Source organism: Pectinophora gossypiella, chromosome 18 (assembly GCF_024362695.1).
Source record: "Pectinophora gossypiella chromosome 18, ilPecGoss1.1, whole genome shotgun sequence".
Taxonomy (NCBI): Eukaryota; Metazoa; Arthropoda; class Insecta; order Lepidoptera; family Gelechiidae; genus Pectinophora; species Pectinophora gossypiella.
The window spans coordinates 906,055-933,300 of NC_065421.1; the positions used below are offsets into that span (position 1 = coordinate 906,055).

Consider the following 27,246-nt stretch of genomic DNA (forward strand, 5'->3'; position numbering starts at 1 on the left):
ATTATTTTTTGGTTATAATATCACTGACTTCTATTTTTTTAGAGTACGTTTTCATTTTATCATTTATCTTTGACTCAATCAGAAGCCCTATTTCTTTAATTTGAATAGCTACCAAAAATGGTTAAGTACACAAGTTGTTTTGCCTACTCTTATAGGACTCGCGACTGTTAGTCCAAGTATACATAGATACATGTAGTTTCTAGGTAGGTACTTCTAACATTCTCCGTTTCTGCCAAGTAGTAATGACAAAAAAAACCTACATTCTCCGGCAATTTCCGTACCCCCTGACAGCATTATCCCTTCAAACGGGTTACCTAATGGTTCTGAAGAGGTTTAGAGGTTTTAGGGATCAAAGGCTCAAAGGCAACGAACGTCATAGAGATTACTCTAAATATAGCCAAGTTGAGATATGTAGATATGAGAAAAAAAATGAACTAAAAAAGTAGTATTGAATTAATGATGATGATGGTGAAATATGAATGCGCTTTTAACTGAAACAATCAATTCTAGGTTTTTACGGCATGGGGAGTTAAAAATTCATCTAAAAAAAGACAATATTACTAATTGATAGTTGTTACCATTGCGCACTTACTTTTATAACTAACGTCGCTGATGTCGTGAATTCACGTGTCTGCAATTTTTGGCGAAACTGATTTGCACTTTTTACAATAAGGGACTTACCAATCGACGTTCCCCAAACACACGATAGATGGTGTTGTTCACTATTAACGTGATAATTTCAATACGTACCCCATAATACACCGGGATTGGAACCCGGGGTCTCCGGATCGTGAGTGCAACGCTCAACCAGTGGACCACAGAGGCCGTCAGGGTTATACTGAATACTTATGACACATAACAACATAAGTCCACAACTGTATCCTAATTGGGGTAATCAGAGGTACATCCATTCAATTCAAATTCAAAAATGTCTTTATTCAGTAGGTAACATGGTTACACTTTGAGTCGTCATTTTTTACATAACGAACGTCATCCGCCTAAAACTACTGCAGCTTCTCACAACCTGTATAGCCGGGGAGAAGAAGCTGCATTAAAAACCTCATTGCAAGATGAACTAAGAATACTTAAGTACTTATGATTTATATGTACTTATAGGTACCATTGCTACAGATTAAATGAAACATACATAAACTGCCTATATACGTCCCACTGCTGGGCACAGGCCTCCCCTCAATCAACCGGAGGGGGTATGGAGCATACTCCACCACGCTGCTCCACTGCGGGTTGGTGGAGGTGTTTTTACGGCTAATAGCCGGAAGCACGGAATCATCTTACTTTTTCGGACAATCAGGTGATTCAAGCCTGAAAAGTCCTTACCAAACAAAGGACAGTTTCACAAAGTGATTTCGACAATGTCCCCATCGGGAATCGAACCCGGACCTCCAGATCGTGAACCTAACGCTCTAACCACTAGACCACGGAGGCTGTATAGCCGGGGAAAAGAAGTTGCATTAAAATCCTCATTGCAAGATGAACTAAGAATACTTAAGTACTTATCATTTATATGTACTTATAGGTACCATTGCTACAGATTAAATGAATCATAAATAACAAGAATTTTTCTTTTCTAAAATTCTTTATTTACTTAATAAAAAGTTTACGAATGCTAAGTCCATAGTAGGTACAAGTAGCTACTTAAAAGATATATTACAATGCTAATTTATTAATTTATCATATTACCCAATCAATCAGGCACCATGCATCGGGATCGAGCAGTGTAGCAGATCGGAGCCACTTCGGCATATATTTTATACCTGTACCCAATGCATCGGGCCTGATGGATCGGGTAGTAAGATAGACATTTTCACAGACCTTCCTTACTCTTTATTTTTATTTATACCGGAAATCTTCTCAAAATAATCGCCAAACACATATTCAGTCATTTTGTTTAAACGATCGAAGTCCAACCCAAAATCTTCTAAAACTCCTTTGGCCGCTACGACCTTTGGGTTGGCTTTGAATCTTTGAACGATTTCAAGAAATTCTTCGGATGTAATTATTTCGAATAACATGGCTACGTCAGCATTTGTTTTTAGTTTTTTTTCTAAAAGATTCTTCATTTTATCCAATGGTAACACTTGTATTATTTCTTCTATAAGGAGATTCACTCGCTGGCTTCTTTTTCGAGCTATCTTGGAGACCGGTGCTGGGACTTCTGTCTCTGTGGTAGCAACGATCACGACATTGGCATTTGACGTGTTGAATATATTTGAATGGATGAGCAGAACTGCCTGGAAAAGATAAATATAGTGGTTATTCTTGGTTTTTTCTATACAGTTGGCTCGACCATTATAGACGGCGATAAGACACCTTGGTTGGTGTAACAGGAGTAGCGATGCGGCGTGGGCACTTATTTCATCTTGCGATGGATGTACCTCTGACTACCCCCATTGCGATATGGTCGTGAGCTTATGTTATGATTTCTATACTACCCTCATACTCAAACAATACATATAATAATATATTATGCATTATAATCTCATATTTCATACATACTTAAGTACATGCCATATATATTTGGGAAAACAAACAAAGTGATTACGTTATTACTTCAACGAAACCTTCAGAATCTTATGTAAAAAACTTATTATGAACCAAAAATAAACAAAACAAAAAAAAATGTGAAATAAAACCGTGTTCTTCTTCAACCAAGTGTCCGAAAATAAGATGATCCGTGCTTCGGAAGGCACGTTAAGCACTTGAGTCATGTCGGGGACCTTTGGCAGCTCTACGTATAACCCTGACACCAGGGTTGATGTGGTCGTTAATCCACCTCACAACCCACACGATAGAAAAAGAATAATTAAGTACCTATGACTTTCTGTAAGTGTTCTTTGATGAACACACATTACATTACCTACATCGTTTATTTTACATTTAAAATAAACGATTTTGAATTTAAAGGCTTCAATAACTTGAACTGTCTCACCTGTTGCACCTCCGGTAGCTTTGACAAGTCTTCCAAACAGTCTCCAAAATATTTGAAAAAATTATCCAATTCAGGATCATTTTTCTCATGCTCCATAACCACATCAACAACCTTATTTACATCAATCAGATCCACAAAATCTAGGAGATGCGGGTCATATTTTTCCATTAAGTCATGGTATATATTTAAAAGTTCTACATTTTGTTTTATAGGTGGTTCTGTAATGACAGCCGCCCCACAAAAACTTATTAAAAAGAAGTTTAAACTCAAGTAAAGCAGCATTATTGCGTTTTTCACACTACTTAGTTATTAACTAATTATTTTCCTTAGCGCTTCTTTTTATATCTTCTTTGATTTCGCTGTATTGAGTAAGATATTGATTTAGATCTCACTTTCCATGAAGTTACTTGACCTGTATGTATTATCTAAGGAAATAGATAAACAGAGTTCAATATCGACGCCTTACATGGAAAACCACGTAAGCGCATTTTTTTAAAATCACATCTTTATGTGATTTTTTGTCGAATTTGTTCGAATTTGGTTATCACATGCTCACCAGGAGGAGCTCGGTGGCGCAGCGGTAAACGCGCTCGGTCTGCGATTGTTGAAGTTAAGCAACTTTCGCAAAGGCCGGTCATAGGATGGGTGACCACAAAAAAAAAGTTTTCATCTCGAGCTCCTCCGTGCTTCGGAAGGCACGTTAAGCCGTTGGTCCCGGCTGCATTAGCAGTCGTTAATAACCACCAATCCGCACTAGGCCCGCCTGGTGGTTTAAGGCCCGATCTCCCTATCCATCCATAAGGAAGGCCCGTGCCCCAGCAGTGGGGACGTTAATGGGCTGGTCATGATGATGATGTGCTCACCAGTGAAGGAAACCCACATTCCGGAGAAATGCATTTTCGGATGTGACCTAACCTGTATTGGGCTGGTTTTCCCTTCGCAGGTTGGAAGGTCAGACAGGCAGTCGCTTCTGTAAAAAACCGGACCTGTCAAATCTTCAGGTTAGGTAAGCGGACCATGTGAAAAACGGGATAATGATGACATTCTGATGTGGTTTTTTGAACCTCAATTTCTTTGTACTTATTAATTTTCATCACGCACTTGTCGGTGCAGCATTTTCTATTCCAGTCTATCAAAGGCCAATTCCTTGTCTTCCCTATAAGACACGACGTTAACTTTTTCTTTAATCTGTTCCATGTAAACTCGTCTTGGTCTTCCCCTTCCTTCCTTTTCTTCTAGCTTTTCTTTGTATTAATTTTAATCTGGATAAAATTAAGACCACAAGTTTTTACTTGCATTAAAACTATCAAGACTATTGTAGGGTTTCGTTAACAAAAATCAAATGCGAATGTGATTATTCAAAAATGCGCTTACGTGGTTTTCATTATAAGTCAACGATGTATAAACAAGATTAATCAGTGTTCATAAATGGTTTTGTTATTATAGCACTTACGCGAATCACACGTGATCAGGGAAAACCGTCGACGATTGAGAAAACTGATAAAGACAAAATTGTTTCGAAGAAATTGCGTACTTAATAATTTATTTATTTATTTAGAAAAAAATATATACATTGTAACATAACAGAAAAATCCACAGCTGTTACAAAGTTTCTCTTAAAATTACTTAACATACATGACACACAAAATAAAATTAAAATAAAAATTATTCCCGAATGGAGCTTACAGGCATCATGCTTTCAAAAGTCTTCTCACATTCCTTCATCAAACATGCTATCGAACTAACAAACAAATCACAATGTGGCGCTGATTCAAGAACGGAGGTGAGCAGCGAGATAGCGCGCGGCACATAATGCATTTTTAATGCATTTTCGGAGGTTTGTAAGCTCAACTGGGCACCCTCAGGCCTGCTGTCTTAAACGTTGTACCGGGTGAGAGCGTTCAGCGCTCCCCATTTGTCCGGCCAAGTAGTTAATGCCATCTGCGGCATATCTACAATAAGTCACGTCAAAAATAAAGCGGAGGTATGTAACCTAACCTATATTGGGCTGGTTTTCCCTTCGCGGGTTGGAAGGTCAGATAGGCAGTCGCTTCTGTAAAAAACCGGACCTGTCAAATCTTCAGGTTAGGTAAGTGGACCCTGTGAAAAACAGGATAATAAGGTATAATAAAGGGGATAGAAAAAGATGACTATATCGAAGAAATTGTGACTCGGACAGGACGGGATTACCGCAGCTATCGTGAAGCTGAGATGAGCGCGTGAACGTGGATGGTGGAACCGTAGAGTTACAACACCATCCCACTATAAACATTTTCATGTCGCCCTGCCCTTGCGCTTCATTCGCTCGCCCTGGCGGGGACACTACCGTGCCCGTGGGGGGGGGGGGGGACTTATTATAGATTTGCCACAAATGGCATTAACCACTTGGCCGGACAAATGCGGAGCGCTGAGAGCCCTCAGCCGGTACAAAAGTTAAGTGAAAATTGTTAATTCAAAGTGTAACTTGTTAATGAAAATACTTAAGTAAGTATATCTAGTTATAGAAAAGGTACGTCGCGGAGATCATAAAAATAACCTCAAAAAAATAAAGCATTCACTCTCGAAGCACTAAAACGAAAACAAATACGTGTTTAATAGAAAATTGGAGCCATTAGACAAACAAGAGGAAGAATTATAACGAGATGGGCGAGACTGACACAATAGTTGGCACCTGTCAAACGTCGACGCTTGTCAAAATATGCGCCGGCGCAGAGTTAAAATAAAAGGCGTTTATTGAAGAGGTGGGATTGCCAAGTCATCGGAGAGGTGCGGACGTTTTAGGAGTCTGTACGCTGGTCGAAAAACCCGGTATGCAATAATCTAAACGTAGGTATTTTTTGTAAATAGAGAGATAGGTATGTTCCGAGACTTCTTCTATCGTGTGGGTTGTGAGGTAAAACCAACCTCATCAACCCTGGTGTTAGGGTTACTATTGAGCCGCCAAAGGCCCCTGACATGACTCATGTAACGACTACTAACTTACATCAGTAAGTAGTACCCGAGACCAAAGGCTTAACGTGCCTTCCGAAGCACGGATCACCTCACTTTCGGACAATCAGGTGATCAGTCTGTAATGTTCTAACCAAACTAGGGATCACAAAGTGACTTTTTTTATTTGTCCCCACCAGGATTCGACCCCGGGGCCTCTGAATCGTGGGCCCAACGCGCGATCACTGGACCACTGAGGCCGTTACCATAGACTGTTTTAACGTAACATAAGCACACGACTATATTGGAGCCAATTGGAGTAGTCAGAGGTGCATCTACCGCAAGATGAACTAAGTACCCACACCTCACCGAGCTGTCTGTTAGACCAACGTGATAGGTCGTGAACCGTATCGCCGTCTGTAATGGTCGAGGCAACTGTGTTAGTGAAAACTGTTTTGAGAACTGTTTTAAGGTGAAAATATCTAAGTATATAGAGGTAGATAAGTATACAGTGGCCCTGATTCCTGCAGACACCTAATTTTAATTTTAATTACACCTGTCATTTTCTTATCCACCGAAAAGGAAAGAGACGGATGATTGACAGCTGTAAATTTTAAGAATAATGAGCAAGTGAATGCGAATCAAATAGGTATCTTTGACATGAGCTGTCAACTTAATTCTGTCGGGTTATTGGCCAATGCAATTTTTTTATAGGGTTGTTTTGTGTGCTTAAGCACAAATCCGCGTAATTGACGTGTGTTCCATAAATTTTATGCTTGTCGATTACGCGTCCCTCTCCTTTTCGGCGGATAAGAAAATGATAGATATAAGTAACTTAAAATAAAATTAGACGGTGTCTACAGGAATTGGCAATGGTGTCTACCAGTATACAGATAGATATATATATCTAAGTATAGAAGTATACAGAACCCCAAAAGCGGGTCATAAATTCTTGCGAGCCACGGTGGTCCGGTAAGCGACGTGCGCGAGTGTTAATGAGGTGCTGTGGTGCGGTGACGCGGCATACCCCACCCGATCGATCGCGGTTGTGGTGGTCAGTTTATGACTGGACCACTCCAGGCATGTTTCGGATTTACTGTCACCTGTACTACAATATCAGCTGTAGGTACGGTCACGAGCATTAATATGTATACACTTTGGTACCATGTCACATTAACTTTTTTGACAAATTGAACTGTAAGTCTCACTAAATGTCAAATATGTTAGTGCGACAGAGTCCTAAAGTGGGTACATTATATTGCTCATGACTGTACACCATACACCTTGTATAATGCTGGATTAAGGATCCATGATGCTCTATTCGAAGTACGTGTAGACTTGCCGTCGTATGGAGATAGTGTAGTTTTGCCAGCAAGATTTCAAGGAACGATAGACTACTTCTTGGTATAAGAAGACAACGAAGACAAGGTATGCTCAAAACTGACAGCTAGCATTTCAAGGTTAGCACAGCAGCTGACGTCATCCAACCCTGTGTTGCCATTTCGTAAAAAATAAATTGCCCACGTCCAATGTTTTTAATTTGCAAAATAAAGTAAACAAAGGTTTAGTAAAAAAAAATACGTACTTATAGTACTTATTAATGATATTTTGTATACGTGTCAAATAATAGTAGGTTAGGTAAGTAATTAAATACATTAGTCAGTAACACTTAATGAAATAGCAACCTTTGACGTCATAAAAAAACGTGACAAAATGTCGCACATTAAGTACATTTTTCTTTATTTTAAACTCATAACCACCACCACCTGATTGTCCGAAAAAGTAAGATGATTCCGTGCTTCGGAGGGCACGTTAAGCCGTTGGTCCCGGCTATTAGCCGTAAAAACACCTCCACCAACCCGCATTGGAGCAGCGTGGTGGATCAGTATGCTCCATACCTCCTCCGGTTGATTGAGGAGAGGCCTGTGCCCAGCAGTGGGACGTATATAGGCTTTTTATGTATGTATGTAAAACTCATAAATAAGTACTTAAGTTAAATAGAAAAAAGAAAACGTTTTTCGTCACCTTTATATCTGTCTTTATTTAGTAATCTGCCATTACATTGTGTTTTGGAATAATTATGTACCCAAGTAATAAGATAATAGGTATTTATCACGTTAAAACTATACAGCGCCATCTATATTGTTTTCGGTGAACGTAGAGTGGAAAGTCCCTCATAGTCAGATGTTGCCAATTGTGTAGCCACAGAAGATGGTCATTGTCGGCCTTTTAAAAAATTGCTCAGGCTAGACCCATCAGCGGGCTTAGCACCGTAAGCGCGCGACTCTTTCTCGCCTCGACATACGTCACCCGTCACTCTCTCACAGTACTGCACAGAAAGAGACGATCTCTGTCGCGGCGAGAAAGAGTCGCGTGCTTACGGTGCTAGGCCCGCAGATCTGTAAATCCTGGCCTGGCTAGCTCGGTGGTGGGGTGAGATGTGAAGGTCGCATATGTTCTCATAGTCGAGTAGCGGGAAGTTTTCTTCTTCTTCTTAACGTGTCGATGGCAAACTAAATAGTATCGGCCCGAAACTTGCCAACAAGTATGGCGCTATCTGCAGCGCTCATCAATCCTCCTGCGTGCAGGTATCCGGGCACGCAAGATACGATGTAAGATGTTCCATCGTTTGGGGAACTGTGCCGCACTTGCACTTTAAGTTCGAATTTTCTTCTGATTACTTGTGACTCTGTCCACCTCAGTTGGCATACGACTGTGCTTCTAATACAGCAGCAGCATATGTGCAGCATTATACATTAATAATCAGTTTGTCTCAAATCATGCATTGACGAACGCTATTTTCGAAAATCGATTTCATTTTCTTTAGTTTTTCCAATAGGCCTATTATTAGGCCTATTATTAGGCCTTGGAAAAAAAGGATCACGAAAAATAACACCAAAATGTCCCACAATGGAACAATCATATGTACAGGATATGAGTACTTACCTTAAAATTTACATTGCATCAAAAACAGAGTTCCTAATTGTAAAAGAACAAGAAGGGCTTACACTAAAGTGTATGTTTCCTCAACAAAAATATGACAATGGAAGTAATAATCGACAACAAAAGCGAGGAAACCCGCGCTACAGGCGTAGTCCTCTAATAAATTCATTACAACGCACGCTCGTGCTCTATCGATTGTGGCCTCTTCGCCCGGACGTGCCAGAGACAATCGGCGCGATGGCGCTTCTCTACGCAACCATAGACTACAGGAAAACGCCATAACCCCACACTCTTGCTTACCAAAATTCACCCACATTTCTTTCGGCTTAAAGTCCAATACTGGCTAAAAGGTAAAGGTAGATAGATATGTTTTTAAATTCGAGGGTGTTCGAAAAATAAATGTAAAAGCCAGTGTTACTGACCGAAATAAAATGCGACCTTTTTATACCCGCGCAGGGCTGAAAGTTAACTGTTTCCAGTAGTGTGGTATACAATCTTTTTGGCGCGAACCTCTGTGCTCTTTGTCTCTGACTCACTGTCAAGCGTACTTATGTTGCCGCGTTTTTTGTTCTAATTAGTCGCCCCTCAGCCTTGCACGGTTGGCACCTATATAGCTTGGCCTATGCTTATAGTCTGATAAAAAAACTTTCGCGTTCGTTTACGTTTGAGCTAATTTGACCATAAAATTATATGTAAAGTTGCACTTTGGAGAGAGCGAAGAAGACAAGGATTTTATTCCTCTTCGTTCTAATATTATTTTCTGCAATTTTTTTGTCATCCTTTTGTCAATATTGATAGGTAAGTAGATATATTTCAAGTAAGTACTTAAGTATTTCTTCTATTCGTTGGTACATAACGATTCGTTCTGTGATTACAGGATGTTAAGTGTTACATTGGAGATATCTGTAAGTACCTACTGACGTAATATTTCCTTGAAAATTAAAGCATAGCTTATTAATGTCTAATTTACGAATAAAAAAGTTCATCTTGAACGAAGATCAAAATGTAGGTAGGTAGGTAATAATCACATAACATAGCATCGCGCATGTATCCCCGAAGGGGTAGGCAGAGGTATAGTATTTTACACCTACTTCTCGCCAGCTATGTTTAAGACCCATGTAACCATGAGTCTACTATTAACCGAACACAAGTCCTGGAAACCACGTGACGTCAATTATCTATGATTAAAACATGAATTCTAACTTATAAATTCGAATTCAGTAGTTTACAGTCCGACCCAGTATTCGAAGCCCTGACACTTCGATGAACGTAAATCACGCGTAAATCATGCGACTTTATACTTACACGTTCACCAACCCGCAGTGGAGCAGCGTGGTGGAGTATGCTCAATACACTCTCCGGTTGATTTGAGTGAGCTCCCCTCAGTGGGACTCAGCGCTCCAGTACCCAGCAGTGGGACGTATATATACGTATAGGCTGTTGTAATTGGGTCTCGAATGGCGACCACGTGTCGGACGACGCTCAGTGGGTAGGCCCGGTAAATTGGACCGACGATCTGGTGAAGATCGCGGGAAGCCGCTGGTTGCGGGCAGCGCAGGACCGATCGTCGTGGAAATCCTTGGGGGAAGCCTGTGCCCAGCAGTGGGCGTCGTACGGCTGATAATGATGATTATGTAAAATGGCCTTATAAAGTTTAAAAAATGATGGCAAAAACTCCACTTTGAGATACTTACCCACAAACGATATATAAAATTCAATACAACAATTACTTAGAATTTGACATGCCCCATGCATTTAACCCGGCGTCTTCGTATGAATGGCAAATCTTAGGCCCCTAATGGCGCACCCTTGCAGTATTCATTGCGACCCCGACGAATAATATTCACAAATTTGTTTACAGATCGACGAGGCAGTCGCGAGTTTCAGGGGGGATGTAAAGGGATGGATTTAGGCCTGAAAATTGTGCTGTTATTTGAGAAAAAAAATAAAAAATCACGGGGGATGTAAAGGGATGGATCTAGGCCTGAAAATTGTGCTATTATTTGAGAAAAAAAATAAAAAATCACGGGGGATGTAAAGGGATGGATCTAGGCCTCAAAATTGTGCTGTTATTTGAAAAAAAAAACAGGGGGGATGTAAAGGGATGGATCTAGGCCTCAAAATTGTGCTGTTATTTGAAAAAAAACAGGGGGGATGTAAAGGGATGGATCTAGGCCTGAAAATTGTGCTGTTATTTGAGAAAAATGACTCCAGGTTTTATTCCAATTTCTTTGGGGAACTTGACAGCGTTTCTCAAATAGTATGAGGTGCGCTGGATACAACATTCTAGCCATAGAGTTATAGCATAGCCTTATAAGCGGCCAATCAGCTCGCGACGACAAATACTTCAGAACCCCGATACTGACCCCGCCGGCGTGGTCAACGATTTCCCCCATTTAGCGTATATCACCATTAGGGTTGATTAATGCGTTTCAAATATAATCCTCTCAGACGACGCCGTGAACCAAGGTTCGCATCCAACTGGGCACCTTCAGGTCTGTCGTCTTTTTGTACCGGGTGGGAGCCCTTAGCGCTCCCAATTTGTTCGGCTTAATAGTGAATGCCGTTTGCGGCTAAGTAAGAGGTAATCTAGCAATCAAAATAATATAAGAGGTTAAAAAGCCACATAAAAGCAATTTATTTAAAAAGCGTAATGTCAAGAAATGTCAAATAGCAATATTGCTTTTCGGGTGTATTGTATTGCTTTGATGTGGCCTATTTAAAAATAAATGTGTGTTATCCCACGCCACGTCGTCGTTTACGACTATATTGTGGTTAATCATGTTTTACCCTATTAACAATAAAAAAAAAACTTTTAGCTATGTTAACTATTAGGTTAACTGAAGAACCTCTCTCTATCTCAAACCCTGAGTCCGTCCACAAAATCTCCCCTTGATTTATTTCCATCCGTTTTCAGAGCTTTCCTTCGATCATCCTGTGTTCAAAAATCATGACTAAACTTTGTTTTAGCAAGGTTTTAGGGAGATAAGTACTCGTAACTAGGTACATACTTAATCTGTGAAAAATAGCAATGTTTCCGATATCAAAGTATGTGGAATAAACAGAGGGGTTAAAATGGGTAGGTAGATGGCAACAATTCATCTAAAAAGCAATATTGCTTTATACATACATATGTACTTATTGCAATATTTTATAATAAACATTTCTTTCTTTCTTTCAATATTACTTTTTTTAGATTCCCTGGTAACTACCAATTATGAAACTTATAAAATAAATCAATCGTCAATACAAATACCTTGAAGAAACCTGCTACGTATAAGGATGATTTGCGTATCGAGTCGTCTGTAGAAACGCGTCACAACTCACAAAGCCCATGTTATAGGTACGCCGCGGCGCGATCGATCGCGGCCATGTTGTGACGTCACAGCACAGTATACGGTTCACTAATTAGGCAAGGCACTCAACGTTTGATCCTTTCCGTGGTAATTGCCAGTCCTATTGTTTTCTGCTTGTTATTTTTCAATCGTCACGAGCATGTAGCGCCTTTGTCATTGGCTTCTCCAATATCCGTGCCATTTTTAAACCTGACAGAAAAGTCGCTGTCCTTTTTCGTGGTAGGTACGGCCACGAGTATCAATAATTATGTATACACTTTGAAACCATGTCATGTTAACTTTTTTGACAAATGAATCCGTAAGTCTCATTAAATGTCAAATATGTTAGTGCGACAGGGTTCTAAAGTGGGTACATGAAATGCTCATGACTGTACTCTGCAGGATATTTTTTGTATAAAAAAAGGAAAATACAAAAATATCTTTAAAAATAACAGATGCATACGTGCATAAGATCAAGTTTATCTCCAGTTAGAGAACATTCCACTTACTACGATCTAATATCTAAGTATTTACTTAATCTGTATTCTTAGTTCGTAAGTCTCATTTTGGGTACTTAGGTACCTATTAATTAAGTATAATTATAATTTCTTATCTATTAAACTACTCAAGTGAATTTGCTACTTAGCGTTAAGGCAGTCTTTGGTAGGTACCTACTTCATATTTCATGTAGGTATCTAGTTCAGAAGGTTTCTTGGTATAAAGTATAACTTGACCTTTTTACCTAAACTGAATCTTTTTAATCATAATTGTGGTTAGTAAGGTAACCCCATTACTTTCCAGGCCACGTTTCCCAAAAAAACATAGATGGCGTGCTCTACCTCCAATGTGACAATTACCTATTTTCTCTAACATGTAAATAGCTAAAACCAGAAAAGATACTAAAAAGTCCACGCAAATAAACATAATACGTACCTATAAGTATATAATTAAAATTTTATTTTTGGTTTTTTTTTCTTGACAAGATTTATTGTGGATTTGCCTGAAATGGCATTAACTACTTGGCCGAACAAATGAGGAGCGCTGAGGGCTCATACCTGTAGGTATCACACATAAACAATGCTTACAGGATACTGTAGTTAATTTAAAAAAAAATGCAAGGAATTCTCATCACATCACTCGCTTGACACAAATCCTCACTTTCACGATACACCAATTTCGCTGAGAGGCCAATAGTTTTCAATTTCACCTTACCTGTCCCTCGGTTAATCCGGCATTTTATTAGTCTACCCTCCTAATACACGCACGTGCATACTCCTCGCCTTTGTTCTATCAAATTCACCCCCCAGCAACAAAAAGCCCCATTTCCTACCCTTTCAGAAGCAAAAGAGAACTCTAAAACTATGATTTAGGGTGTTCAATCCTAAATGCAAGAATAAAAGTTAGGTTATAACGGTTCTAAGGCGGCCATGTTATTATTTTGTTTTGGCGGGACTTGAGTGACGTTTAGCAGCCGGTGTTGCCATGCGGAATAAACTGTTATGCACGTTATGAGAGATTACACGGTAATCTGGGAATATTGAAGACAATAAAATGAGCTTACGGGGTCGAGAGGGGACGCTAATGTTTAGCGTTTTGCTTGTTATTGTTTGCCCTGAAGATTTTCCATTGTTTAGACTAAATATACTCCTTCATTATTAGGAGATTTTAGCCATCTCTTTTTTGTATTTTCAAACTTAGGCAGTTTATTTTCCAAATAAAAGACAGGAATAAAACTCGTTAATTTTATTAATTTTATAAATCGAAATTCATTACACCTCGTTTCTCATTATAGTTACAAATTCCTTCTCAATTAATACTATTATTTATAATAACTTCCCCTAGACCTACCTAACTATTAATAATTACATCGACCTAGACTTCAGAACATATAAATTAAGTTAAAAAACTTTAATTTCTTACATTCTTCAATTTATTACAACTGATGAAAATTGTTTCTTAATTTCAAATAAGTGGCTTATTGCTATTCATTGTCGCTGAGCACGGGAAGACACGCCCTTTAATTTCAGTGTTGCCAGTGTGCTTAAATTTTCCCTAATTTTAATTAATATTTACATCGAGTCATTGGCAATAACACCGCGTTCACACAACTGACCGCGAAATAGTTTAATAGCAAATACATTTTATAAAGTAACAACCTTTCATGTCTGTGTGAACGGGAGCTTAGTTCAAAATTTTCCTATCGAATTATGACGACTGAATTAAGTACAAAATAAAGAAATGACACATTTTTGCGAAAAACAAAAAAGTAATTTAAGTATTTCTCTGATAAACAGTAGTTTATTCGTTGTTTTTTTTTTATTACGTATACTTACATATTTTTTTGCTTATAAATCTTATTGTAAAATGGGACATTCAGTAAAATGTATTTTTACAATAAATTCCGTGACTTGAAGACTTATGCGATTGTATCCGTTGTTATTGGTATACTAGAAGACTATTCAGGTTAACACTTAAGTCAATCTAAACTAAACCAATCAAATCATGGAATGGTTGGCAAACATTGGTCAACGGCAATAAGTATTTAAACTCGAGAACACTTCCAATATTTACAAATAAGTATCTACACACACAGAACACTGAGTTATCGTAATTATACTATACACACAACAGTATTTTAACACGCCACTTCACTTATTAGCCAAATAACACGGGGCCGGTCAAATATATTGATTAAGGACGAAACAATTTAATGGACACTGTCTTTATTTAAAAGCACAAAAGGCTGCCCAGTTGTATGATCGTATACATCTTAAAACGATAAACATAATATTTTCTGTTTATTACCCATCGTTTTATATTAGATCGCATTTTGAAAGCCGAAATTACATTTTAGATTAATAATAAGGTATTGAACAGAGCAAACATCGCGAGGAAACGCTCACCCACGAAAAATGCGTTTCGTAAGTATGTGACCTAACCTGTATTCGGATACTTTCCCTTCGGGGTGGAAGGTTAGACAGGCAGTCACCTCTGTAAAAAAACCGGACCTGTCAAATCTTCAGGTTACGTAAGCGGACCCTGTGAAACACGGGGTAACGCTAGAGAGATGATCATGAACAGAGTAGAGTAGTATAAAGATATTACCCATATTTATTTCAGAATCCGGTTTCATAAAAGATTTTATAGGTACGTATTGGTGGAAATTCTGGCAGACTCAAACTTATTTTTATTCAATGTGCCAGTTCAACAACCCTATCTCGTTCATGCATTTATCGGAAGTAGAGGATAGCTCTATTTTTAAAACGGTCAAACTAATTTAAATTAAGTTCTATTCGCCTGAATTGACACTATTAAAATGATTAAAAATCATACCCATGTTATTTTGCTTACGGAAGGTGTCATGAATTATTTACAAAAAAACATTAAACTATGAATGAATGTTGAGCTTTGTTGTGATCGAGAAATAGACAATTTGGCACTCGGAAAACATTATTGGAAAAGCAAGAAGATATCTGTTAAAATATTAGAATGTGGCCCAGACATGAAAGAAAGTGCATTTTTTCGAGGCAATGACGTCATAAGTCGTCTGAAACAGACGTATAAGGCCAATGATAATGATGATTAGAATGTGAAAATAAACGTCGTACAAGAATCGTGAGAAATATTAAAACCAGCGTTTATAGAGAAAAATATCACAAAGAAAGTTCGAAGGACAAGTTCAAATCCTCAATCGTGCTTAAACTACATTACAACTATGAAATATTTACACTTTGTTCTTGTTAGTCCATTGCAGTCCACTTCACTGGAAACACTCAGAATTCACTTCTCACTAGTTTCTAAATTGTCTCTCTAAGCTGTAACCAGCTAGCTTTACCAGAGACAATGTTCTCGAAGGAGAAAAATATACAAATAAAAAAGAAAATATAATTAAATTACGTAAATTTAACGCAGTGAATAAAAATTCTGCAAAAGCTTTATGTGATTGGAAATCATTATACAATTTTTCACGTCTACAAAATTTCCTAAAATATTGCACAAAATTTCATTACTCAAATTCCATAACCATTCAACAAACTCCCTTAAAGCGGGTAAAATTCATAGCACGGCAACATTGCAACTTAACCTCAAATCATCAGACGAGACAGACGTAACTTTTTAATCAAAATACATCTCCTCTTTGAACATTGTCTCGTGGTAAAGCTGTGGAAATTTCTACCAGGCCCTGCCTTGGAGAGGGAGGTAGCCAGAGCACTGTTGCTGGTAGGCGGGTTGTCGGTAGGTGGAGACGAGGGGGTTGCTGCAGGCGGCCTGGCTGGGCTGCGGCGCGGAGTAGCCGGAGGTGGGGGTGGCGCAGTGGCTGTGCGCCGGCGACGACGCCTCGCCCGAGCCGCACGGCTTGCCGTCCTTCACCAACACTGGCACTGCCACCCGCCGGGGTGATGATGATGACTGGAAGATACACTTCGTTAAGTAAATAGTAAGCTAGTAAAAATATCCTTATTCAGTAGGTACAATTTGAATCGACAATTTTTATATAACGAACGTAAAAATACTGCAGATTATCTAATAGTACACCATTACATTAGAAAGCCTTAAAGAATCAAAACAGAGACAGATTAAGACAGATTTATTTTAAAGATTAAATTAAAAGCACGCTGTATGGTTTAGTAATGGACTTTTTTGTTACAATATATTATTTAAGATCTTTTGTACCACTGTAGAGGGAATACATTTTATTTAATTTTTCATTTCATTTCCTTACGTAGTTTTAAGAATATGAACGTCGCCTCATAAAGAAAAACTAGAAGGTACTCTATTTTAAGCGCCTTTTTGAAAAAAAGAGCAAAGCGTCTTTTTGAAAAATAAAATCAAAATTACAGATTTGAACTACAGCATATAGGGTTAGTGATCCCAAATGGCACTACCTATCCCGGTCACCGGTTATATGACAACGATATAATAACAGCCTCCGTGGTCTAGTGGTTAGAGCGTTAGGCTCACGATCTGGAGGTCCGGGTTCGATTCCCGACGGGGACATTGTCGAAATCACTTTGTGAGACTGTCCTTTGTTTGGTAAGGACTTTTCAGGCTTGAATCACCTGATTGTCCGAAAAAGTAAGATGATTCCGTGCTTCGGAGGGCACGTTAAGCCGTTGGTCCCGGCTATTAGCCGTAAAAACACCTCCACCAACCCGCAGTGGAGCAGCGTGGTGGAGTATGCTCCATACCCCCTCCGGTTGATTGAGGGGAGGCCTGTGTCCAGCAGTGGGACGTATATAGGCTGTTTATGTTATGATATAATGACATCCGACTTTGTCACTAATAACACAGAAGGCCTAGCACGCTAAAGCAAAACATGTTATTTATTTTATACACAAACATGTTAAACATGTTATTTATGTTATTTTTTTTATGTTTTTATGCTATTTGTTCGAGCATGATATTATGTTGCAAATTGGAAGCGACGATGGTGAATGTCGGTGTACGGATAAACCAAAGTTGGTTTTTGTTGCACCGTCAATTGTAAAAAAATGTATTAAGTACTGTGCTTATTTTTAATAAATAAATAAATAAATAAATAATGTATAAAAATAATTGTTGCTTGATATTTGGATCACATTAGGTATGTAATTATGTCGCTACCTATATTGCTTCTCTTTATTTTGATCAGAATAATAAGCCTGGGTGTAATAAAAAGGGTCATCATTTATAATCCAAAAACTAAAGATAAAAAATGCAGATGTGTTCATGAAATTAGAAAGATAAACGAAGGAAAATCTGTACAGCGCCATCTATATTGTTTTTGAGGAACGCAGCCAAGAAAGTCCTTCGTTTCGCCCCTGAAGTCCCGCCCTCACACGTTCAGAAGTCACGCGCCCGCCCGCTCCTTCCCGCCAAATTGAGCCAATCCCACCGCCCCGCGCAGTGTTACCCTACAAAACCTTTAATTTAATCATCCCCAAATAATATTTGCCCTTAATTTGGGTAAGACTATAATTTCATCGTTAGTTTTAATTGAGTTCGAAATGGTGTGTCGGATGTCGCAAATTAGTTTAAGTAGAGAGGTAGTTTTGTCCGTCTATCGTTCAAGTCGCTCGCGTCTGTAGGTTTTTTGACGTGACTTATTGTAGATTTTCCACAAATGGCATTAACTACTGAGGGACTTTCCAGGCTACGTTCCCCAAAAAAAAACTGTAGATGGCGCTGTACAGTTTTGTCTTCGTTTAACCTTCTAATTTCATGGATAACAGACATATTTATCCTTTATCTTTGTTTTTGGGCAAGTATAAATGATGACCCTTTTTATCTTCCACCCACGATTATTCTGATCAAAATAAAGAGAAGCAATATAGGTGGCAACAATTCTAAACATAGTCTGATCCAAATATCAAACAACAATAATTTTTATATAATGCCTTCTGCCATTACATTGTATTTTGGAATAATTATGTACCCGAGTAATGAGAAAATATGTATTAAGACGTTAAATCTGTACAACACCATATGTGCTGCCTCTGGTGAACGTAAAACTGGCCTGGAAAGTCCCTTAATAAAACGAACAACGGCAAGAAATACGCAAATATACTAACACATCGAAAAGAAAAAAACCTATCAACTCTAATGTCAATACTGCATAACAATCAGCTTCCAATAGCAAAGATTTAATCAAACATCCAGGCATTATTCCTTAACCTTTAATAAGAAAGAGATTGCATTATAAAAGCTTAATAAACCGAGGCTGAATGCTTTGATTCCTTTGCTAACCCTAATTCTGAATAGGTTTTTTCTTTTTTTTCTTTGGGGTTGCCGTGCGGGGCCCGTATTCCACTGTTCGACGGGAGATCGCTATCGACCGAACTGTCGAGGCTGTCGCCTTGGCAAACAGAAGCCGAACCAAACGCGTCGTCAGTGATTTTTATCGCTCACGTTCAAAATATTCATTATTCATTAGGAACTTTTTAATCATGATGGTACTCATCGAGATAAAAAGCGCGGGTGAAGCGAATATTTAACTATTGTTGAATTAGGAGGTGCATATATTTTGCCGTAGCACGTCTATCTCTGGTGGGTGTTATGTTTTTGATATCGATTTTGAGTATAATTAGGTAGGTATGGATCAAAATTGTACGGACCAAAGTAATTTATTTCCTTTTTGCGTTTGTCATCTGACAAAACCCCTAGCATCAAAATTATACACAGTGCTTTGGCCCTGATTCCTGCAAACACCTAAATTTATTTTAAGTTCTAGTTTGGCTGTCTCTGTTTGACAACTGTTAATTTTAATAAATTAATGAAATAGTAGTAGCATGGAGAGTATTTTACAGAAATGCTGCACCGACAAGAGCGTGGCTCTTAAATTGATGATGATGAATGAAATAATAACCCCGGCGAATTAAATAGGCATCTCGCTGATATGCATCCTGGTTGACGTGTACTGCCAACTTAATTCTGTCGGGTTATGGGCTAGTGTAAAATTTTCAGAGAGTTGTTTAAACAACTTTAAAGTTCTGTCTAAAATTGACGTGTGTTTCATAAATTTTAAATCTGTTAATCACTCGTCCCTTTCCTTTTCGGCGGATAAGAAAATAACGGGTATAACTTAAAATAAAATTAGGAGGTGTCTGCAGTAATCGTGGCCATTAGTCAAGTCGTCTACTATCAAGCATGCTGCGAATCTTGCTACTAGAATTTCAAAGTTCGTTATGTAATTTGGACTTGCGAAGAACTCGAAAATTAGCGGCCTTACAAATAAAAATTCCATCCTTATTTCAAGATTATACTAGGAATAAACTTGGTATAAGCCGATAGTAAGGAGATAATTTAAAATCTCCGAGAAGAAACTTACAATTCACCAAAAAATCACATCTGTCAATGTCAGTTAGTTTTAAGTTATTCCGAACTTAAACTAGGTTGAGGGTTGGTTTAGCGATAGTATGAGACGTTACACCAAGGTATAAGTTATTCCGAATTTATTTGTAGACTGTGCTTATCCTTAGGTGATGATCGGTATAAAAAGTTACACCAGGTTTATTTGTAAGGCCGTAGAAGTTTTCATAGATCTTCCCCTTGACAATAGCAAGATGGTGCATTCTTACCTGGTTGTGTTGGTTCTGTTCAGCCATTGCCTTCTCCTTCGCCTGTCTCTTACACTTGTAGCGATGATTTTGAAACCATATTTTGACCTGCAACAAAAAAATAACATAAAATTTGCCTCACGCCTGTAAGCGCAGAGCCACAAGTAATCAAATACCAAACTTGCATTCTACGTATCTATTTAAACTGTTTAATCTGTTAATGTAAGTATGTCCCATTATATTGATTTTTAAGTATGAAGGTACCTACACCTACAGCCTACGAGCCTCCACATATGAGGGCCTTTCCAGGCTACGTTTCCCAAAAATAATATAGATGGCGCTGTGGAAATTCAACGTGATAATTATCTATTTTCTCTTTACTGTGGTTCATAATTATTCAAAAGAAGCATCAATCATCATCAATTTAAGAGCCACGCTCTTGTCGGTGTAACATTTTCCATTCCTGTCTATCAACGGCCAATTCCTTGACGTTCCTATAAGACACGACGTTAACCTTTTCTTTAATCTGTTCCATGTAAGCTCTTCTTGGTCTTCCTCTTCCTCTCTTTCCTTCTATGATGTTTTTAATAAATTCGTCGTGTCTTATTAGATGTCCAATCATCTTGCCAAAAAAGAACCATACATAAAAATAATTGTTGTTTGATATGGATCAGATTACATTTTAGAATTGTGTTGGCACCTATATTGCTTGTCATAATTTTGATCAGAATAATAATGGGTGGAAGATATAATTGTGCCTGGGTGTAATAAAAAGGGTCATCATTTATACCAAAAGATGCCTTGTTATGATACGTTTTACATCTGTTATCCATGAAATTAGAAGGTTAATCGTAGGAAATTCTTTACAGCGCCATCTACATTGCTTTTGAAGAACGTAGCCTGGAAAATCCGTCATTGTTGAAAAGAGTAAGTAGTAAGTGGTCTCTCATGTCTTCATGAAGGGCATGTATAAACAACTCACTAATTAAAACACATAATAACGGGTTCTTACCGCGTTTGAAGCAGGGATATGAGACTCCCGATATTTCGACACTTTTGCAAGTGCCATGATCACGGGATGACTGATAAGATTGGAGTGGAGTAGGTAGATCCATAATAAACGCGGTAACAACCCGTTAATTATGATAATAACCGCGTAAACTTAAAAACAAAACTCACGCCTATTTCCTATCCAAGTTAGCAGAGACTATGGAATTTCATTTGTTTCGAGCCTGACATACTTCTCTTGCCTTCTCCACATTCATACGCATGCTGGTTCAGAGTATGTCGTACTGAAGTTTTTCTAAGGGCATCCCCAATTTGGTCAATGTCCGTCCTTCATGAAGAAACATTAGAAAACAGTTTTCCCGCCCAATTAACCCGACTGCGAATTACACCAAAGAGGTTAAGGTAAACGCTCCTATTAACGCCACCCAAAAATCGACATCGTTTACCGCCACCTTTTTTAAATTGCGGATATTTTGAATTGTGTCTGAGATAGAAAATTGATTCAAATGTCAAAAGATACATGTATTAATTGACCATGAAACAAACATACCCCTGAGCGTGGGCAACAACAGTCTAATTTGTGATTGGTCTGTAAGTGTGCAGTGTCCGCGCAAGCAACGCGCTCCATACAAGCCACTACTGAAATGCATAAGCATACAACATTTTTTTCTTAAGGTTTTGTGTCCGATGAAACATATTTTTCTTCACTTTAGTAATTATAACTACTTGTTAATACGTTTAAGAACTGAGAAAACATGCTATATTTGACATTTGTGTTAGTTTTAACTGATTAATTTGAGTTTTAAAATGTGGCGGTGATAGAAGCATACATTTGCAGTTTGGTTACTATTACCGCCACCTATGGCGGCGATCGATATTTGTATGATATTTGTATTTTTTAGTTATTTAAGGTAACATGCCCAATCATTCATAATGTTATCATCTTATTTTATAGTATGGTTCATGAACTATATTAAAATCTATTAACGCCACACATTTGGTGGAATTCAAGTATCCTGTGCTGCATATAAATTAACGTATTTTTTTAAGAAATGTATGAACAAGTAGTTGAAGTAATTATGAATTTCTAATTTAAATACTTTATATATTTATTAAAATATGCTTTGAAAATGGTTATTACATACGTAGCTCTCATTTTGAATATTTATTTGTTTTCTTAAGGCTAATTTGTATGTGGCGGAAATTGAAACACAGAAATTACATACATGTTTCTATTACCGCCACCATAGATTCCCTCTTATGATTTATAGACAGGGTGATGCATTATTCTTCGGACTGACAGAGACGGACGGACAGACCGAAACGGACGGACAGATAGAGACAGACGGACGGACAGGGACAGACGGACGGACAGGGACAGACGGACGGACAGAGACAGAAGAACATACAGAGACAGAAGAACATACAGAGACAGAAGGACAGGCAGAGACAGACGGACGGACAGAGACAGACGGATAGACAGAGACAGAAGGACAGACAGAGACAGACGGATGGACGGACAGAGACAGACGGATGGACAGACGGACGGACAGAGACAGACAGATACACACGGACCGGCAGAGATAGACAGAGACAGACGGATGGACAGACGGACGGACAGAGACAGACGGATGGACAGAGACAGACGTCAATTATGTATATAAATTTATGAAACCAAAAGATTTTTCTGTAGTTTATGTCATAATTCATTCAATAAAAAAATAACAATAATAATAAAGTTTATTGAAAACTCCTCATTCAGAATCATTTCGTCAACTCCCGAGATCCTGAGGAAGATTGAGAGTTTCTATAGACAGCTATATTCCACGAAAACATCAGGCGAAAGCATGGCTCGAGACTCTCGAGCCAAGCTTACCCGACACTACACTGAAGATATCCCGGACGTCAGCCTGTACGAGATTAGGATGGCCCTCAAACAGCTCAAAAACAGCAAAGCGGCAGGAGATGACGGAATCACAGCAGAACTTCTGAGAGCGGGCGAAACGCTAATACTCAAAGCCCTCCAGAGGCTCTTCAATTCCGTCATATTTCAGGGCAAAACGCCGAGGGCATAGAGCGGAAGCGAGGTGATCCTGTTCTTTAAGAAAGGTGATAAAGCCCTACTGAAGAACTACAGACCTATCTCGCTTCTAAGCTATGTCTACAAGTTGTTTTCGAGGGTCATTACGAATCGTCTCGCTTGCAGGTTTGACGACTTCCAGCCTCCCGAACAAGCCGGTTTCCGAAAAGGCTTTAGCACCATAGACCACATCCATACGCTGCGGCAGGTTATACAGAAGACCGAAGAGTATAATCTGCCACTTTGCTTGGCGTTTGTAGACTATGAGAAAGGGAGACCTGAGCGGTGTTGCAGTCTCTTCAGAGGTGCCAAGTGGACTATAGGTACATCGAAAAGCTAAGGGACCTCTACCAAAATGCCACTATGTCAGTTCGAGTACAGAACCAGAGCTCTAATCCGATCCAACTGCAGCGAGGAGTGAGACAGGGAGATGTCATCTCTCCGAAACTGTTCACTGCTGCATTGGAGGATATTTTTAAGCTTCTGGACTGGAAAGGATTTGGCATCAACATCAACGGTGAGTACCTGACGCACCTTCGATTTGCCGATGATATAGTCCTAATGGCTGAGACTCTAGAAGACCTGAACACCATGCTCGAGCATCTCAGTAACGCATCCCAACGAGTGGGTCTTAGCATGAACATGGCAAAGACAAAAATTATGTCCAACGACCATGTCGCACCCACTCCAGTTCAGGTTAGGAACGTTACACTCGAAGTTGTAGACCAGTACATTTACCTAGGACAAATAATTCAGTTAGGTAAGTCCAACTTCGAGAAAGAGATCTCTCGTCGGATCCAACTCGGATGGGCAGCGTTCGGGAAGCTGCGGAATATCTTCTCGTCCAAAATACCAGTGTCTCAAGACGAAAGTCTTTGACCAGCGCGTGTTGCCAGTGATGACCTACGGCAGTGAGACGTGGCCGCTAACTATGGGTCTCGTGAGGAGGCTCGGTGTCGCTCAGCGGGCAATGGAGAGAGCTATGCTCGGTATTTCCCTGCTTGATCGAATCAGAAATGAGGAGATCCGCAGGAGAACTAAAGTCACCGACATAACTCGGAGAATTGCAAAACTGAAGTGGCAGTGGGCAGGACACATAGCGAGGAGAACCGATGGCCGCTGGGGCGGAAAGGTTTTGGAGTGGCGACCACGTGTCGGACGACGCTCAGTGGGTAGGCCTGCTACAAGGTGGACCGACGATCTGGTGAAGGTGGCGGGAAGCCGCTGGATGCGGGCAGCGCAGGACCGATCGTTGTGAAGATCCTTGGGGGAGGCCTATGCCCAGCAGTGGGCGTCATACGGCTGTTGATGATGATGATTATTGAAAACAGTTCGTTTACAGTTTTTGTTGGAACGCTGTCTTTCAAACTAGGTGAACCTGTATTTTGAGAGACAGTGCCTTCCCAATTTATGTATCTATTAACTACATTAACAGTGGTAAAAATACGGTATTAAAACAACCTTTTTTTAAATAAAGTATTTTATTGTATCTGAATAGTTGGTTAGATATCTCGTTGGCGGTATTCGATGCAGCAAAGGCGGTAATAGAAAAAACCGCAATTCATGTGGCGGTAATAGAGGCAAGTGACTTTTCAGACATAAAATTATTTTTTATCCAAAATATTCACTCAAAATTAAAAATTCTTGATGTATTTAGCAGAAGACAGTCATAACAATACAAATAAAATAAATAAGCTGCACTAGCAAATACAGAAGTACTTAATTTCTGAGAGGTAATCAGAGCATAGCTTAACCTGGCGGTAATAGGAGCGTTTACCTTATATTCATTCTCCTAAACCAAGTTTTCATTTTCGTTTTCCCTCGTATAACTAGAAACGTTAGAAACTAGACGCGTTTGTATCAACAACTCAAGTGCCGTATTACCTCCTTAAACAAAACAAACTGGGGAAAGTTGTCATATAGAGAGTGTTGTGAGTTAACCCCATCCGAAATAGTAAGATGAGAGTCAACACGTCGCGACCTCCCTGAAATTAGCGCTGAAGCACGCTACAACCAACACTCCACCTTAATGACGAAAGAATAAACACGGCTCATGTTTGCGCCCGTCTTTGTCTACGCACGCTTGGAACGCAGCAAAATATACTCTTTATTTATTATTTATACATCGAGAGCGTTTCCTCTATGTTTATTCTTTGAAATGGATGTGTGCCCCCCGAGCCGGGCTTCTCGCGCCGTTCCGTTATGAAAACGCTTACCCGCGCATAAATACCCGCCATTTTGTCGACTGGATAAATGTGAGATCCGTTATAAAAACAAGATGCAATCGTTACATGGCTACTATAACGTGTCCGGTGAGAACTTTAAGTCGTGTTGTGTTTGACTAGGTATGTGGGAAAGTTGGCAGCAGTGACGCGTACTTTCGTTAGGAAATAATCCAGCAGGCCTAGCAACCTAACGGCGCCTGATTCCAGAAAGCACTTCCTAATTTTATTTTAAGTTATACTTGTGTCATTTTCTTATCCGCCGGAAAGTAAACGGGATAATATGCTAAAATTTATGGAACACACATACATTTTTCGCAGTAGGTACGTAATCATAAATAACGCTTTCCAAATTTTTCGTTTAAGGACGTTAGCCTATAGCTCGGTTTATAACCACACGTCAAATGGATTGCTTACCACGAGAGGCCTATTTGATTCTTCCGGGAAATTGTTTGATTTACTCATTCATTTTAAAATTAACAGCTTTCAGTCATAAGTCCCTGTTCTTTTTGGCGGGTAAGAAAATGACAGGTATAACTTAAAATAAAATTAGGCGGTGTCTGCTGGAAACGGCGCGAGTTATTTGCGCGACGGAGAGTTAATGGCGGCCCCGACGGCGGTCGTCGCTTATTGCGCGAGGCTCGGACGCTCTCCACTCGAGTACTTTCTTTTCAATCTCCTTGTGCATAATGCTTGGCGTTTCCTTGCACGCACTCCACTAGAGAGCGCTATTCACTTATTTATTTACCATCTAGATGACTGGCTGTGCGACATTTTGGGTGTGTCCAAGGGCCTTCACTTCAACGTTACGTGCTAAGAACTTTACACCCACTTAACGGGCGGGCGTGATGTTTTTCTAATGCCCAGCCAAGTTCCTCTTAGCTACTGGAATGCCTCCCACTTGCGGCTTTTGTTTATATTATATTGCCTTGGTAATTCTAATCTTCCTATTTGTGTAAGTACTTTTCAACTGCTACTTATTAAGTATAATATTTATATTCCGCTCTCTACCTCACCTTACAACTTTATCTGTAAATCTTTAGGTAGTAATTACGTTGATTTTCCTAAATATTTTAGATTTTTGCTCTTAGGATTGCTTTGAAAAAGCTCTTCAAAGACAATTCATTCATTATTTTAAGTATATCGCTTTTAATAAAATAAATTTAGACATCTCTACCCTAACAAAACATTAAAAAAACAAAAATTCTCATAATTTTAACTTTTCAAGGGTAGCATTTAAGTTAAAAAATTAAATAAAGATGGCGGCCACCCAACCGGCTGTCAACTTAACAATACAAGTCAATTTTGGCGCCAAAGCTCTCTAGCAAGTGTTACATCGAAACTTTACCTTGCTACGAGTTTATAAGACTTAAAATCTCGAGTTTTCTTTGTAAATCTTTGTATAATATTTGTGTGGTATATTGTAGAGCGCAGTGCGTAGGTGTTCCGTTCCACGAACCGTGACTGGCATTTTTTGGCCATAATTATTATGAATAACGATTGCTGTGTTTGTTTAACTCTTCATTTGGTGCACATATTTTTTTGGACGATGAGTCCGCGGTTCGCTTCCATATTTTTTTGTTACATTGACACACGTCGTGGAAACCATGGCCGTTAATTGAATACTTATTGGATTCCTTTGCGTTCAATTTGTAGAAGTGTAAAACATTTTTGTACGAATATCACTGGACGTCGAATAACAGGTCGGAAGTGAACTTGTGACCAATTGGAGTAATTGAAAAAC

The 27,246-nt window shown here is 39.1% G+C and overlaps 2 protein-coding genes across 2 annotated transcripts in view; both read right to left on the minus strand.

Annotated features, from left to right (window-relative positions):
* Nucleotides 1-1,578: 1,578 nt before the first annotated feature.
* LOC126375318 (uncharacterized) lies at nucleotides 1,579-3,269 on the minus strand. The gene is made up of 2 exons (XM_050022261.1): nucleotides 2,951-3,269; nucleotides 1,579-2,252 (listed from the first exon to the last, which is right to left on the minus strand). The coding sequence occupies exons 1-2, from the start codon at nucleotides 3,230-3,232 to the stop codon at nucleotides 1,839-1,841; spliced, it is 696 nt and encodes a 231-aa protein (XP_049878218.1). The 5' UTR covers nucleotides 3,233-3,269; the 3' UTR covers nucleotides 1,579-1,838.
* A 12,977-nt stretch (nucleotides 3,270-16,246) lies between these two features.
* The window catches only part of LOC126375306 (thyroid transcription factor 1-like), a 54,351-nt gene continuing 43,351 nt past the window's right edge, over nucleotides 16,247-27,246 (minus strand). The window contains exons 5-6 of the mRNA XM_050022247.1: nucleotides 20,214-20,300; nucleotides 16,247-16,578 (exon numbers count right to left, since the gene is read on the minus strand). Coding sequence (XP_049878204.1) covers nucleotides 16,330-16,578; nucleotides 20,214-20,300 — 336 coding nt within the window. The 3' untranslated portion in view covers nucleotides 16,247-16,329. The remainder of the gene's footprint in view (nucleotides 16,579-20,213; nucleotides 20,301-27,246) is intronic.

Coding starts and splice junctions, on each gene's coding strand:
- LOC126375318 (XM_050022261.1), bottom strand. CDS start 3,232: ATGCTGCTTTACTTGAGTTTAAACTTCTTTTTAATAAGTTTTTGTGGG. Junction 2,253..2,950: donor AGCTACCGGAGGTGCAACAG/GTGAGACAGTTC, acceptor TATCTTTTCCAG/GCAGTTCTGCTCATCCATTC.